This window comes from Ictalurus furcatus, chromosome 15 (assembly GCF_023375685.1).
Source record: "Ictalurus furcatus strain D&B chromosome 15, Billie_1.0, whole genome shotgun sequence".
NCBI classification, from domain to species: Eukaryota; Metazoa; Chordata; class Actinopteri; order Siluriformes; family Ictaluridae; genus Ictalurus; species Ictalurus furcatus.
The window spans coordinates 5,406,805-5,420,925 of NC_071269.1; the positions used below are offsets into that span (position 1 = coordinate 5,406,805).

Consider the following 14,121-nt stretch of genomic DNA (forward strand, 5'->3'; position numbering starts at 1 on the left):
GTTGGAGACTTCCGGTTGGGTTTCAGAGCAGGACAATACTTAGGCTATAAGGCTATAACGTGTCTGGATAGTGATGGCACACACACACTCACTCTGAAACACCTCGTGGTGCACTAAGACCCAGCGGACACCGGTCTCTAGTCAGAAGCTGATGCGCGCTCCCTCCCGGCCGCTCACCTGCTGCGAGGCGCGCGCCCGGATGAGAGGATCTGCGCGCTCTCGTCAGCGGCCATGCTGCCCCGGTCACAGCGCGGCGCGCCCAGCACCTGCACGGAGTGAGCATCCATCCTCGACCAGGACTTACAAAGGCAGTCTGATGAAGCATGGTCCTCGCGTTATTGAATTTTAACTTTCCTTTAAGCGCGGTGCCGGATTTTGGATTTTTATGACACAATCCTCGGACTGAAATCGATTGCAATGAATCTGGATTATTCCCGGTGATAGTGGCGGCGTTTACCGGATGACTGCACGAATGTCTTTTATCGTAGTGTGACCTGTTCATGGAGTAATCAGTTAGAGGAAGAAGAACAGGTGTAGGTATTACGCGTTTGTGCCAAGTGTAAGTAAATCATGCTCGCGTGCCGCACGACGCCCCTCTCTCGGAGAGGGTCACCCCGCCGTCTGAGCGGCCCCCGGCAGGCGTGAGCAGGGATCAGCGCGTCGTGTAGACCCGGGAGCCGGTGACCAGAAAAAAGCGCATCGTGCTCTCACTTGCAAGACATAAATAACCAAAACGTATCACGTAAAAGGTAAAAATGGCTCTGAACAGAAGCATCGAGCTGGAGCACTTTGACGAACGGGACAAGGTTCGGCGCTCGACGCGCGCCACCGGCTCCGGTTCTCAGTCCGGGTCCCGGGCGAGCAGTCTGGTGCCCAGCCCCGCTCAGAGCGCCAACTGCAGCTTCTACCGGACCCGCACTCTCCGCGCGCTCAGCTCCGAGAAGCGGGCGCGCAAGGTACGCTTTTACCGCAACGGGGACCGCTACTTCAAGGGGCTCGTCTACGCCGTGTCCAACGACCGCTTCCGGTCTCTGGACGCGCTTCTTGCGGAGCTCACGCGCTCACTCGCCGACAACCTGCACCTGCCGCAGGGCGTCCGCACCATCTACACGGCGGACGGCAGCAAGAGGGTGACGAGCTTAGACGAGCTGGTGGAAGGTAAGACAAAGGAGCACCTGCAGGAACGTAGGATAGGCCTGCTGGATCGATCTGGTACAAGAAATGGAATTTCATGTATTAATGTTAATACATTCATATTATTAATAAGAATAGAAATTGTATAGATTGCATCATATTAAACATTATAGCCTATTGTTACAACTTAACTAAAACATACTTGCCATTCACATTGTACACCACCATAACTACACTACATTCATTCCACACTCAATAATAATAATAATAATAATAATAATAATAATAGTAATAATAAAAATTATTATTTCTGGCACGCTGCATGGGTGGCACCATAGAAAAAAATCATGTCACCCCAACTGCCATCCCAAATACAATTCCTATTGCAATTTACTGAAGCATATATGCTCATGCTTATTTAAGTCATAATAATAATAATAATAATAATAATAATAATAATCCCTGCACTCTGTGTAACCTAAACAGTAATGTCATTATTTAGCCATTCATTCTGTAAAGGTGCTGTAACCTCTTAAGTCTAAAATCCTGGGCACGTACAGTACTATGCAGTTTTGGAAATAGCCAATCAGCTCCTCGGAATGGTCACCATGGTAACCCAGTGAATTCCAGCCAATAGAGAGGGAATCCAGATTTCATTCTGACAGCACAAGGTTTAACTGAGGGCAGAGCAAATGTAAAACCGTGGACCTGGCTGAGATTAGTGGGGACACACACACACACACACACATGCACACACCCACAAAACCTCCCCCCTCTCCACGCCTCACACCCCCAACCCCACCGCCGGACAATTTGCTGACAGCAGCATGTCTGCATAGTGCTCTAGTGCTCTAAACACAGAGCCATGAGTGATGCTAATGGTCACATTGATTCGAATCATATAAATTGATTCGTCATGTCCGGAGCAGATATTACTTTTAACAGGCCTCCAGTCTACTATTTTTCGGCTATTTTGCGAGGCTTGCTGTTATGCGTGATAGCATCCTGTATATTAAACACAAGTGGAGAGAAAAGATGTGGTGCCCTTCCTTCATACACGGCTCCCGGAGCCTCCTTCAGCTTCCTCTAATAAAAGCTGTCACATTTTATTAATGCCATTCGTTTAATTTTACTGAGCACGTTACAAAACTACAACCACCATTAACCCCATTCATTTCACATTACAACACACTCCATTAACATTTCACATTCACGTTGTCTCCTCGCTCATTTCCGCTTCTGTGTGTTCCCCGGTCTCCTTGCTGCGCTTTCATTTTCTCTAATCCTGTATATGCTTAGAGTTGCAGAAATCAAAAATGTGACCTTGCCCTTCCTTTCTCTCTGTCTCGCTCTCTGTTTCTCTCTCTAGTGCAGCACAAAATCCTGACCCCATATATACCCCGTGGACGGGGTGGGGGTTGGCAGTTGTGTTCTACCTCTGTTTTGCACTTTGTTTTCTTTATTGTCTCTATGGAATATGGAGAAGGCTATGACTAGATGATCTTGAGACACGATTTGGAACACAGTTATTCATATAGCCAGAGACGTATAAAGGTGCTGTATCATTAGGAGTAAATAGAAGAGTAATAACATTTCATAATCAATGAAAATTTCAAGGACATTTCAAGGTTTTAACGGGTTCCACCAATGTTTACATCTTTGGTAGTCACATGCACGCCAGGACCATCCATAGAGCACAAACCCAAAGTGATTGATTTTGGCAGTTTAATGCCTCAAATAGCACTCAGATCAATACTGGGGAATCTATTTACGTAGGTGTAGGAGTTTCCTGTTTGAAAAAGGAAACCAATCCATATTAAAACACTAACCACCGTGGCACTCATATAAAATCAGTTAAACATTAAGCTTCAATATTTTGGACAGTCATCAGTCTTTCATTGGACTTTCATACAAGTTCCATTTGGCATTCAATGGACTTTCATTTGACTTTCATTTGACTTCCATTCAACTTCTAATAAATGAAGTGTACCATGGATACTTCCATCCACCCATCCATTCATCTTCTATACCACTTATCCTTCAGGGTCATGGGGAACCTGGAACCTATCCCAGGGAGCATGGGGCACAAGGTGGAGTACACCCTGGACAGGGTGCCAATCCACCGTAGGGCACACTCGCATACACACCTTCACACACCCATTCATACACTACGGACACCTACCACGCATGTCTTTGGACTGGTGGAGGAAACCGGACTACCCAGGGGAAACCCCCGCAGGAATCTAACCCCCAACCCTGGAGGTGTGAGGCGAACATGCTAACCACTGTGTGCCCCACCATGGATTCTTAATTAAACATTTTCACCCAAACGTACCCTTATCTTTTTATTTGAAGTTATGGCTTCCATGATGGTTGCACATTTTGAAAGAGTATGTGAAGAGTTTTGTTTAAAGCATTGTTAAAATTGTTTTTGGACAGTTAATTAAATGGTATTTAATGGAGCTCATCAGAAATGTAATATGATATTATTAGGTATAACAATTTTTTTAAAAACTTTCTTGCCTGCAGGAGAGAGCTACGTTTGTGCATCTAACGAGCCCTACAGGAAAGTGGACTACACTAAGAACGTGAACCCTAACTGGGGCTCTCGGCTTGCGGGGACAGGACCGGTGGCCGGGGCGGGCCACCAGGGTTCAGGCGGGGGCCAGCGGGCACTGGGTGAGGGAAAAGAGAGTAAAGACTTTATCAAACCTAAGCTGGTGACGGTGATCCGGAGCGGCGTGAAGCCACGCAAGGCTGTCAGAGTCCTGCTGAATAAAAAGACGGCTCACTCTTTCGAGCAGGTGCTGGCTGACATCACAGAGGCCATCAAGCTCGACTCTGGAGCCGTGAAGAAGCTGTACACTCTAGACGGGAAGCAGGTGGGTAGCATTTTACATCCTTCCAGGTGATATTTCTGAGTGTGTGCAGAATAGGAATCAATGATGCGTTACCACTCGGGCAATGTGTCAACGTTCTGCACTTGTCAGAAGGGCCGTGTTGCAACCGGTAGCTTCTATGCCATTAACATTCCACACTTGTGTGTGGAACATAAACCTGCCATTTTATTTACATAGTGACATGCAGTATTATTGTATTTATAATGCTCAACCTAACAGAGGTTTACCATTATTGACACCTAAAGAATAATAACTTTAACAAACCAGCAGCTTCAGATAGAAATGTCGAAATGAGCTAAAACAGTGACAGGATCATTGAATCAGTGAGTTGATCTCGAGAATCGAATCGGTTCTTTTTGTGAACGAATCATTCAGACCGGATTTATCAACGGGATTCTCCAATTCATCGAAATGAACCGACTCGAACAAACGATTCACTCCCGAATCGGATATCATTACAACGCTTCTCTAATGAACACACTCGGGACAATTAAAGGAGATTTATATGATCACATTAAATTTCAATCGATTCCTCACAGAAAGCTGTTGCAAGGCTTTGGAAAGCTGGAATATATACAGTACAACACTGGACTGCTTTTACGTCCTTTATGAAGCTCGATGCTCCATTGCTATTGCTCGATTGCATGGGAAAACATACATTCTTGGAAATATTGTGTTCCAACTTCCGAGGATGAACATCTGGGGGCGTAACTGATAGAATTTCTATTTGATGTTAATTATAACAGCTTCATACGGGCTAGCTTCAGAATCATAGCACAAGAATGGGAACTTTATTTTTTGAAAAACTGGGTGACTAGCCATCTTCTCCGTCTTGCGCTCTCCTCTTTTTCATGTTTTTCTTTCCTCTTTTGGTATCCCAATCTCTTGCCATCTACCTGATGCATGTAACAACTCACAACTGTGAAGTGCCGCGTTTCTGAATAATCCACAAACGTCTTAAGGACACACATGCACTGGGCACGAAGGGCATTCATTATAGCCTGCTTCTTAATAGATTATTGTGCAAAGAGGCCACTTAAATACCAAAATCATACAGGAAAGTATGGGGTTCTGCTGGGGCCCCTGTCTGACCAGGGCCCTTAGAAACGTCCTAATCTGACCCCACCGGAATTAATAATTCAAGTCTTAAAAACACACACACACACACAGGTGGCTTCAACCTCAGCAGTCTGCATTGTGATTAATGGAATTGTGTGAATTAAAAAATGACAATAACAGATAGCATCGTACGCACTATCTAATGGTTCTAGTTCTAGTAGAACAGAAGTGTGCATAATGAAGTGGAAGATATAAAATGCAAAGAATGTCGAAAATCCAGAGTTACGGCTTCTAAGAGTACAGCCCGTCTTTATCAGCTTGACATTTACCATATTCAATATACACTCATCATCAATAGTTTAATAACATAAGCTTGCTAAGCAATGTGTGTGTGTATATGTGTGTTGGGGGTGGGAAGGGAGGTGAAGGGGGGAGGGGGGGGGTTGATGGGCGGGGGGTTGATGGGCGGTGCAGGAGAAGCCCAGTTCAGCTCTGGCTGCAGGCCAGTTGCTATGGTAACCATTCTCTGCTCCTCATGGGTGAACTCCCTGAATGGCTCAGCAGAGACAGGAACTACACAAGTTGGGGTGTGTGTGTGTGTGTGTGTGTGTGTAAAAGATCAGAGCTCATTTGTATGCCACACATTTTTCTACTGCAGGGAAGGAGGGGAATCCTTGAAAGACTTATTTGTTCTTTGGCGAGACGGAAGTGTGTGTGTGTGTGTGTGTGTGTGTGTGTGTGTGTGTCCTGTACCTTATAAGCAAAACTGCTGGTTTCTCATTGCAACTGCACCTGCCAGTAGGTCTTTTTTAAAAATAAAAATGTTTCTGCCTCACTGTCATCTCATTGTAGAACTATACACCGTGTAGGAAAAAACCTTGAGAGGAACTGGACTGAAGAAGGTGATTTACAAGTGTGGAAGCCATTTTGTGTCAGGATGGCGTGTGATCGATTTTAAAGGGGATCTTTTGTGCGTGTGTGTTCTTCAGTCACTCATGCTAGTAGAACCTGAGAAGGTCAAGAGGATTTGAATGGTCCAAAACGTATAACGTGACTGTGGTATGATGACATGTGATGTACTACAGCAGAATTCAACCCGAGTTTCTCTTTCTGTGTCTCTGTAGCTGACGAGCCTGCAGGACTTTTTCGGTGACGATGACGTGTTTATCGCATGCGGTCTTGAGAAGTTCCGCTACGCTCAGGACGATGCTGCGATCGGACACGCGGGGAAAGCATCGGCTGCTGCGTTCGTTAACGGTCAGACATCGAAACACGCTCAAACACACCTTGTCCACCTTGCATTCAAAAACAACAACTGGCCCAAATGGAAATGGGAGAACTAAGGAGCAGTGACTGGTTGATCAATTGGCGTCATCAAAGTGGACGGTGTACTTCCTCCATTATTAGCTCTAACACGCAAGAAGTGCTTGAGTTAATTTTGTGTTGTCGTCATTTGACAGATCCCGTTGATATCAACAGCAAAAAATCCACAGTTCTCTGGAATGTGAGGGGAAAAAAAATACAGATTTCTATTTGGGTGCATATAGTGCCACACTATAATAATCAATTAGATTGATGCCACACAAGGTGTATGTAAAGAATCAGTAAGGTACAGTACTGCTAGCCCTACCCCCAAGTTTATACCAACTCCCATACAACTAGAATCTTTGGTACAGAACTAATGGCTAGTTGGAAAAAAAGTCTTTAAAAAGGCATTCTTAGGCTTCTTCCTCATAAATCTTTGTGTATTTGTTGATAACCGTGCAAGGTGGACGGTCCTGTGTTTTGTTCACTCCGTCTCCGTCTCTGTCTCAGAGTGTAAGATGAAATCATCAAAGTCGTCAGCTCCTGTTAAGGCCGCTGTCCCAAGAAGCTCTGGCATTTTCAGGTCAAAATCACCCGTGTCAGGTAATCATGAATCTTTCACACTGACAGAGGAGGAACGTTGGACATTAAGAAACCTTACTACATGTGGTGTTGTCGTGACGGTTGACTGGCGTGTCTGCTTTCTCCCTTACAGCCAATGAGGCGCCGAGAAGTCAGAGCCCGACTGCGAGGTCATCCAAGTCCCCATCAAGCCCAGCAAGTCCACGCAGCCAGAAGGTAAAATCATGTCCGAGATCCCGCTATACACTCCTGAAGACTTGTTTAGGCAACTTCCTGAAGCGTTCGGAAAATCAGAATCGTTCGACTTATCGTTTACTCTTAAATGAGTAACAGGATTAAGATTTGGGTTTTTTATTTTAAGTACATGAAATGTGTTCACACGCATCCATGCTAATGGCATGAGGACATTTTAATGATTTACTTAAAATCATTTTATTATTCTGTTTCACCTTGCTCAAATGAGGTGACACTAAAAGTCATTTTATTTCATAACGTGCTTTTACTCACTATGACTACTTCCTGTTTAATGCCACGCCCCTATCTAGTGCTGGACAGCCTGGACAGTTCTGAAACACCATTTATTACTTCAGGCTATGAGATCACTTCTAACCAAGCATGAACCAAGCCTATCCAATTTGTTTACAGTTTTGCATTGCGTGTGTGTGTGTGTGTGTGTGTGTGTGTGTCTCTTATTCTTTCCCTGTCTGGGCTCTGCAGATCTCTTCCCGTCATGTATCTCCCTCCCCTCCCCCCTCTGAAGAACTGAATGGAGAAGAGGACTTGAGCCCAGAAGGTAAATCTTTCTCTCTCTCTCTCTCTCTCTCTCTCTCTCTCTCTCGCGCGCGCTCTCTCTCTGTGTGTGTGAATGAGTGTGTGTGTGTGAGAGAGAGAGAATTAATGTGTGCAGTGTAAGTGAGTGATGGCGAGCAAATGAATATGTAATATGAGAGCATGTGTGTTGTGCTGTGAAAGGCATGCTGGCTGAGATTGTGAGGTGATATTATACACAAATTAGCATCACAAAATAGCATCACACAACCTTCTGAAAAGGAAAAATCCACCCAGAATAGTGAGCTTTACAATGAACAAGATCTTCAACGGTGTCCAATTACATTCTGAGTCAAGTCTTTTAGCATAAACGACTTTCATCAACATGGTTTTTTCTTTTTCTTTTTTTCACAGTGCCATTCGACTACCTGCTGATAGTGCTGCCAGTGTTGTAGTATTTAAGTGTTTTGGGATGGATGTTTCCTTTAAATCCTGAACAGTAAAGGCACTGAATAGTCAAAAACAACATAGTCTTATTATATATATTTCTTCCCCTACATTTCTCCTCCTTCCTATTCATTCCACTCATTTGTCGATATCACCCCCCTCCCCCTCTCTCTCCATGTCTTACTGTGGTGTCTCAGTAAATGGAAATAAGCCGCAGTCCTCCATCATCAGCGATAAATACGAAGTGGGGAAAGTCATCGGAGACGGAAACTTTGCAGTGGTCAAAGAGTGTGTGGAGCGGTACGGAACTAAAACACGTACATTACTTTAACCACAAGGGCTCGGTTTATATATATATTTATATATATATATATATATAAAATTTATATATATTTGTGTGTGCACGTGTGTGTGTGTAGGGCCACCGGGCAGGAGTATGCTCTGAAGATCATAGACAAGGCCAAATGCAGCGGGAAGGTGAGAAGCCTCTAATATATTGAGAAAATGTCTGGGATTCGGCTTTAGTTTCATTATGATGTGCTTATGGTCTAATACTGCATCATGCGTGCGCATATTTGCATTGCATTAACCCCTCTCTGTAATTCCCGCCTTCTCGCACACCAATTGGTCGATTCTAAAAGGCTTGCAGCAACTACTGCAACTACTACTTGGCCCTTGTCCCCCCCCCCCCCCACCAGGGATGATTTTATGCATTGCAGAGCTGGCACATGATTGGCTGACTGGAAAATTGTATTAATGAGAAAGTGTGCAGGTGATCCTAATTAAGTGGTTGGTGGGAGTACATTTAGTTAGTTCTGGTATATATTTTGCTAAAGCCTCTGATTGGTGCTCTGCCACTTTCAGGAGCATCTGATAGCAAATGAGGTGGCGATATTACGCCGGGTTCGGCATCCCAGCATCATCCATTTGATTGAGGAGGTGGACACGCCTACAGAGCTCTACCTGGTCATGGAGCTTGTTAAGGTAATTTGCATCCTCAGAGACATGTGAAGCTGCCACTTTTCTATTTGCGGATTGTATGTTCGGTAAAACCACTTGGAGGAGGATGCTGTCGTATTCAGTATAGAATAACGTAACAGATTGGCACTTGTCTAGTGTCATTCAGATTGACTGGCAAGACACAAAGCTTGTCCTTCTCACTCAAAGAGCAGGACAATTATCGTTTCCTGGACTCCTGGCATCATTGAAGTTGGACCTACAGTCAATAGCCCAAGGCAGATAAATGTTTTATATTTATTGATTCAATTAGATTGATGGTAGATAGAGCAGGTTGCATTGCTGCCTCATAGCTCTATGTTCTTGAGTTCAGTCCTGAGTTGAGGTTATGTATTGTTATGTGTACTTTTTGTTGTGCATCGTCTCTCTGTGTTTGAATTAACTGCCTAATCAGAGGCCAGTAGCAGGGAATTTACTACTTTAACCAGCGCTGTTTAAGTATTTGTGATGAGGTAATGGATCTAGTACACAAACTAAGTTGAGAAGGAAATTGTTCTAATTGATTTAGTCTGTTGGATTGGGGTAAAGGATTCTTATCATTCTACTGAAGAGGTTAGATTGGACTCTGCAGCAGGTAGCGTTGCCGACTCAGCTCAACGGAGCTCTCAATGTAGCACACACAGTCCGTATCGTATATAAACTAGGTCCAGTTTCCCCCTAGGTGTATTAGTGTGTGTTTGAAGCCCTGCAATAAATTGGTGTCCAGTCCAGGATGTGTTCCCAAACCGTGTCCAGTATTCCTGGGATAGGTTCTGAATCCACCACAACCTGACCAGGATAAAGTGTTTAATGAACATGAATGAAAAGGGAAAATTAGACGGATGGTTTTGGTATTCCAAAATGTGAAAAATAATAATAATAAAAAAGGAAAAATTCACAGTCCTTAACTGGACTAAACCTTTGTCCTCTTTATGCACAGAGAATTTGTGAGAACGGATCTGTTTGTGTGCATTTCACAGGGAGGAGATTTGTTTGATGCCATCACCTCGTCCACAAAGTACACCGAGAGAGATGCCAGTGCCATGGTGTACAACCTGACCGGAGCTCTCAAATACCTGCACCGCATGAGCATAGTGCACAGAGACATTAAACCTGAGAATCTACTGGTACACATGCACGCACACACACGCGCGCACACACACAGCGCTAATCTGCTGTAACACCAAATACATTGCTATCTGTCTGTGTGTGTAGGTTTGTGAATATCCTGATGGGACCAAGTCTCTGAAGTTGGGGGATTTTGGGCTGGCCACTGTAGTGGAGGGGCCGCTTTATACCGTGTGTGGAACACCCACCTACGTCGCACCTGAGATTATTGCAGAAACAGGGTACAACTGTGTGTGTGTGTGTGTGTGTGTGTGTGTGTAACTGATGTTAAACAACTGATAATATCTCGAGACTGAATTTATAGAATTGAACTTATGTATATATTATATAGTTGTAAGATACTGTACGTGGGTTACAGATATAATGATGACACACTTTGCGTGTGTGTGTGCGCGATAGGTATGGTTTAAAGGTGGATATCTGGGCGGCTGGTGTGATCATGTACATCCTCCTGTGTGGTTTTCCTCCATTCCGGAGTGAGAGGAACCAGCAGGAGGAGCTGTTTGAGCAGATCTTACGGGGCCGACTGGACTTTCCCTCCCCTTATTGGGACAATATCAGTGCCAGCGCCAAGGTCTGCAACTAAACCACACCAACACACTGACCCACTAACTCTACACCAATACAGAAACATTACACTAATACATTGAAGAAACACTAACACAACACTAACAAACCAACACACTACCTCTACACCAATACAGAAACACTACACTAATACACAAACCCAAAGAAACACTAACTCTACACCAACAGATTACCCCAAACAAACTAACTCTACACACAAACACACTAATTCTACACCAACACACTAATCCAAACACTAACTCTACACGACCACACTAGTACACACCAACAGACTAATCTACACAACACACTAACCCACACTAACTCTACACCATCACAGTAACCCAAATGCACACTAATTCTACACCAATACACACCAATATACTAATTCTACACCAACACAGCAAACCAAACACTAACTCTTACACCACCAGACAAATACACAAGAGCACACTCACCCAAATAAACACTAACTCTTACACCAGCACACTCACCCAAACAAACACTAACTCTTACACCAACAGGCAAATACACACCAACAAACTAAAACACACCAACACACTAACTCTAAACAAACACAATAACCAAAACTCACAAAATAGCCACTAACACACTACCTCACACGGACACTAATTCTACACTAACCAACACTAATACACTAACCCACAACAACATACTAAAACACACCAGCACAGTAAGCAAACACACACACTAACTCTATACGAACACTAACACTAATACACAAACCCATACCACCACTAACACACACCAGTACACAACTCTACACCAACACAGTAATGCTACTCTAATACACTAAACCACACCAACACAACAGTTAACAGATGAGAATTTTTTAAAAAAATAATGAATTCGGTTCACGTTTCTTCACAGGAACTGATTGGAAAGATGCTGCAGGTAAATGTGAGTGCACGCTACACAGCAGAGGAGGTTTTGTCTCACCCATGGGTCCTGGTAAGAGATGCACACATGCTCACACATGAACATACCTTTGGTTCTAGCCCTAATCTCAGAAGGAAGAATGAAGTGCCTCAGCTTCACACTAACTATGATGTTTGCATGCGTATTCTCAGGATGATGCCATGCTGGAGAACAATATGATGTGTGAGACATCGGATGCAGTCAAAAGTGTACATGCGCCTGACAGCACTGCGACAGAAACACAAGTGAGACAAGCAACATAATTAAAAATCTACCATAGCTAAACACAATACATCTCAATAACAGCTTCCATTTTTACTTTGTTACAGTTGGATGAGCTGCAAGGTAATGGTAAGAGCTAATGTTGTCCTCAGAATCTATTACATCGCAAAAGTTTATGCCACTTTTAATGGTACATTTTTCGCATGTGTTTTATTGTAGAGCAAAGCCTAAGGTAGACAACAAGAGGACCAGCGGAAGAGATCTGCTCACTCAACAAAACGCAAACGAATACTTTACCCAGAAATGCTAACATGGCCGACGGGATGCGTATTCAGAGTCGAGTTAAACACGTGCAGTACCATTATACGGAAATTGCACGTCTCAGACGTAACCACAGACCTAACCGCTACTCAGACGGTCTTATAGATCACTTCATATATCGTTGTATTGGTCCTTCATTCTCATTCTATTACATCATATTACAGTCAACAGCGAAAGAAACACTATTTCCTTCGCTCCTTCCAGTCCTTATTTTCTAGCCCATTTTTCAGGGGTTTGTGTTTAAAGGAGAAGTAGTCTAGATGCTGTTGAATATCCCCGTCTCTGATGTTTCTACTCCATCAGAGGTGTGAACTACATGCATTAGAAGAGTTTAATAATCAGAACGAGCTGTCTTTAAAGTATGTGCCCAACTCTGAATACAAGCAACTTTCCCTTTCTCTCACTTTGAATATGGCCCAACGTGAGCATTTCTGGGTGAAGTACACCTTTAAAGCTTGATACTCGACTAAATCGAAATCCACTGAGCTGTGATTAATTACACCAGACCAGCAAGACCTCGCTCTCTTGTTCTCCTTTCTCACGTTCTTTTGACCTTGTCTCATTTTGATCTGTTGAATCCTATCCTCAGCTGAACAAATGCCTTCTCACCCACCGTTTATTATACTTATGACCTTTTTTTTTTTTTTTTTTGTGGAAGAGGTGAATCATAAGAGGACTGCAACAAATTGCACAACAACAATATGGCAAAGACCAACACAAGACCAGAACCTGTATTGTCCAATCTCATGCCTGTGACGGCACCTGGTGCGCGACAGCACGCAGATTCTCCAAACAAACCAGCAACCTCATTTATACTCTGTGCCATTCTTTGCCTATCTCTCTCTTTTTCTGTATATACGTACAGTGTCTCGATGTGAAAAACCATTGATCCGAGTCAGTAGATTAATCCATTGCAGTATACTTAGAATCAGGGCTGGGCAATATGACGATATAATATCGATATCGTGGAAAATTATCATCATCGTACACCTTTCTGAGATATCCTAAGGATCATGCTTTTTTTTTTTTTTTTTAAATAACATTTATAATTTGTAAAAAAAAAAATATTATTTACATTGGAAGCTGATTTGAATTTAAAATTTGCTCCTGAATCTTAAAAAAAAAAAAAAGTTAAAATCGTATTATTAATTATTAATTTTTTTGTATAAATAATATATTTTTTCATTATTTTAAATCATTGACATCAAATGAGTTGTTTTTTTCCTAAATTAATATATTGTGATACATATTGTGCGTCACAGAAATGTCTTCAAATATCATGATACGATATTATCGTTGTATAGCCAACCCCTACTTAGAACTTTCAGCCACTCCTTCGGTATCTAATAGACATCATTTCCTACATAAAATGCATCCGATATTTTGTGTCCTTTGGCAACCTGAAATCAGGAAGTGTTACATTTTGCTTTATGCCAAAATATGGCCGGCATCCGAAATGAAGTATCGTTGGTGTGCGTGTCCATGAATTGGCGCCTTGTAGTCTTCATCAAAACGTAGTGATCCATTTTTTCATCTAAAAAAAAAAAGAAGAAAAAATGGGAACGCAAATGACGTGGAATGATTATCATGAAGTGTAATAGTGTTAACTTTTGTACCATGACTAAGTGCATTTAGGCCAAGTGTTTCATGTCTACGCTGTAGGATTTTACTTTGTACTGCAACAATACATCGTTAGTAGCTGGAAAAGGATTGGTGTGTTTATTAACTGCATAGAACTTTTTAAAATAGGCCT

At 43.0% G+C, this 14,121-nt stretch overlaps 1 protein-coding gene across 1 annotated transcript; it reads left to right on the forward strand.

Annotated features, from left to right (window-relative positions):
• Nucleotides 1-755: 755 nt before the first annotated feature.
• On the forward strand, nt 756-13,568 carry LOC128619298 (serine/threonine-protein kinase DCLK2-like). Its single transcript, XM_053643388.1, has 16 exons — nt 756-1,158; nt 3,664-4,016; nt 6,218-6,350; nt 6,909-7,001; nt 7,114-7,196; nt 7,698-7,773; nt 8,393-8,495; nt 8,615-8,672; nt 9,060-9,179; nt 10,172-10,318; nt 10,407-10,540; nt 10,719-10,893; nt 11,778-11,858; nt 11,978-12,070; nt 12,155-12,170; nt 12,267-13,568. The coding sequence occupies exons 1-16, from the start codon at nt 756-758 to the stop codon at nt 12,281-12,283; spliced, it is 2,085 nt and encodes a 694-aa protein (XP_053499363.1). The 3' UTR covers nt 12,284-13,568.
• The last annotated feature ends 553 nt before the right edge of the window (nt 13,569-14,121 follow it).

Excerpts from the sequence above, each read along its gene's own strand:
- LOC128619298 (XM_053643388.1), top strand. The coding sequence starts at position 756 with ATGGCTCTGAACAGAAGCATCGAGCTGGAGCACTTTGACGAACGGGAC. Across the intron at positions 7,197-7,697 it reads CAAGTCCACGCAGCCAGAAG|ATCTCTTCCCGTCATGTATC; the intron begins GTAAAATCATGT and ends TGGGCTCTGCAG. Across the intron at positions 8,673-9,059 it reads AGGCCAAATGCAGCGGGAAG|GAGCATCTGATAGCAAATGA; the intron begins GTGAGAAGCCTC and ends TGCCACTTTCAG.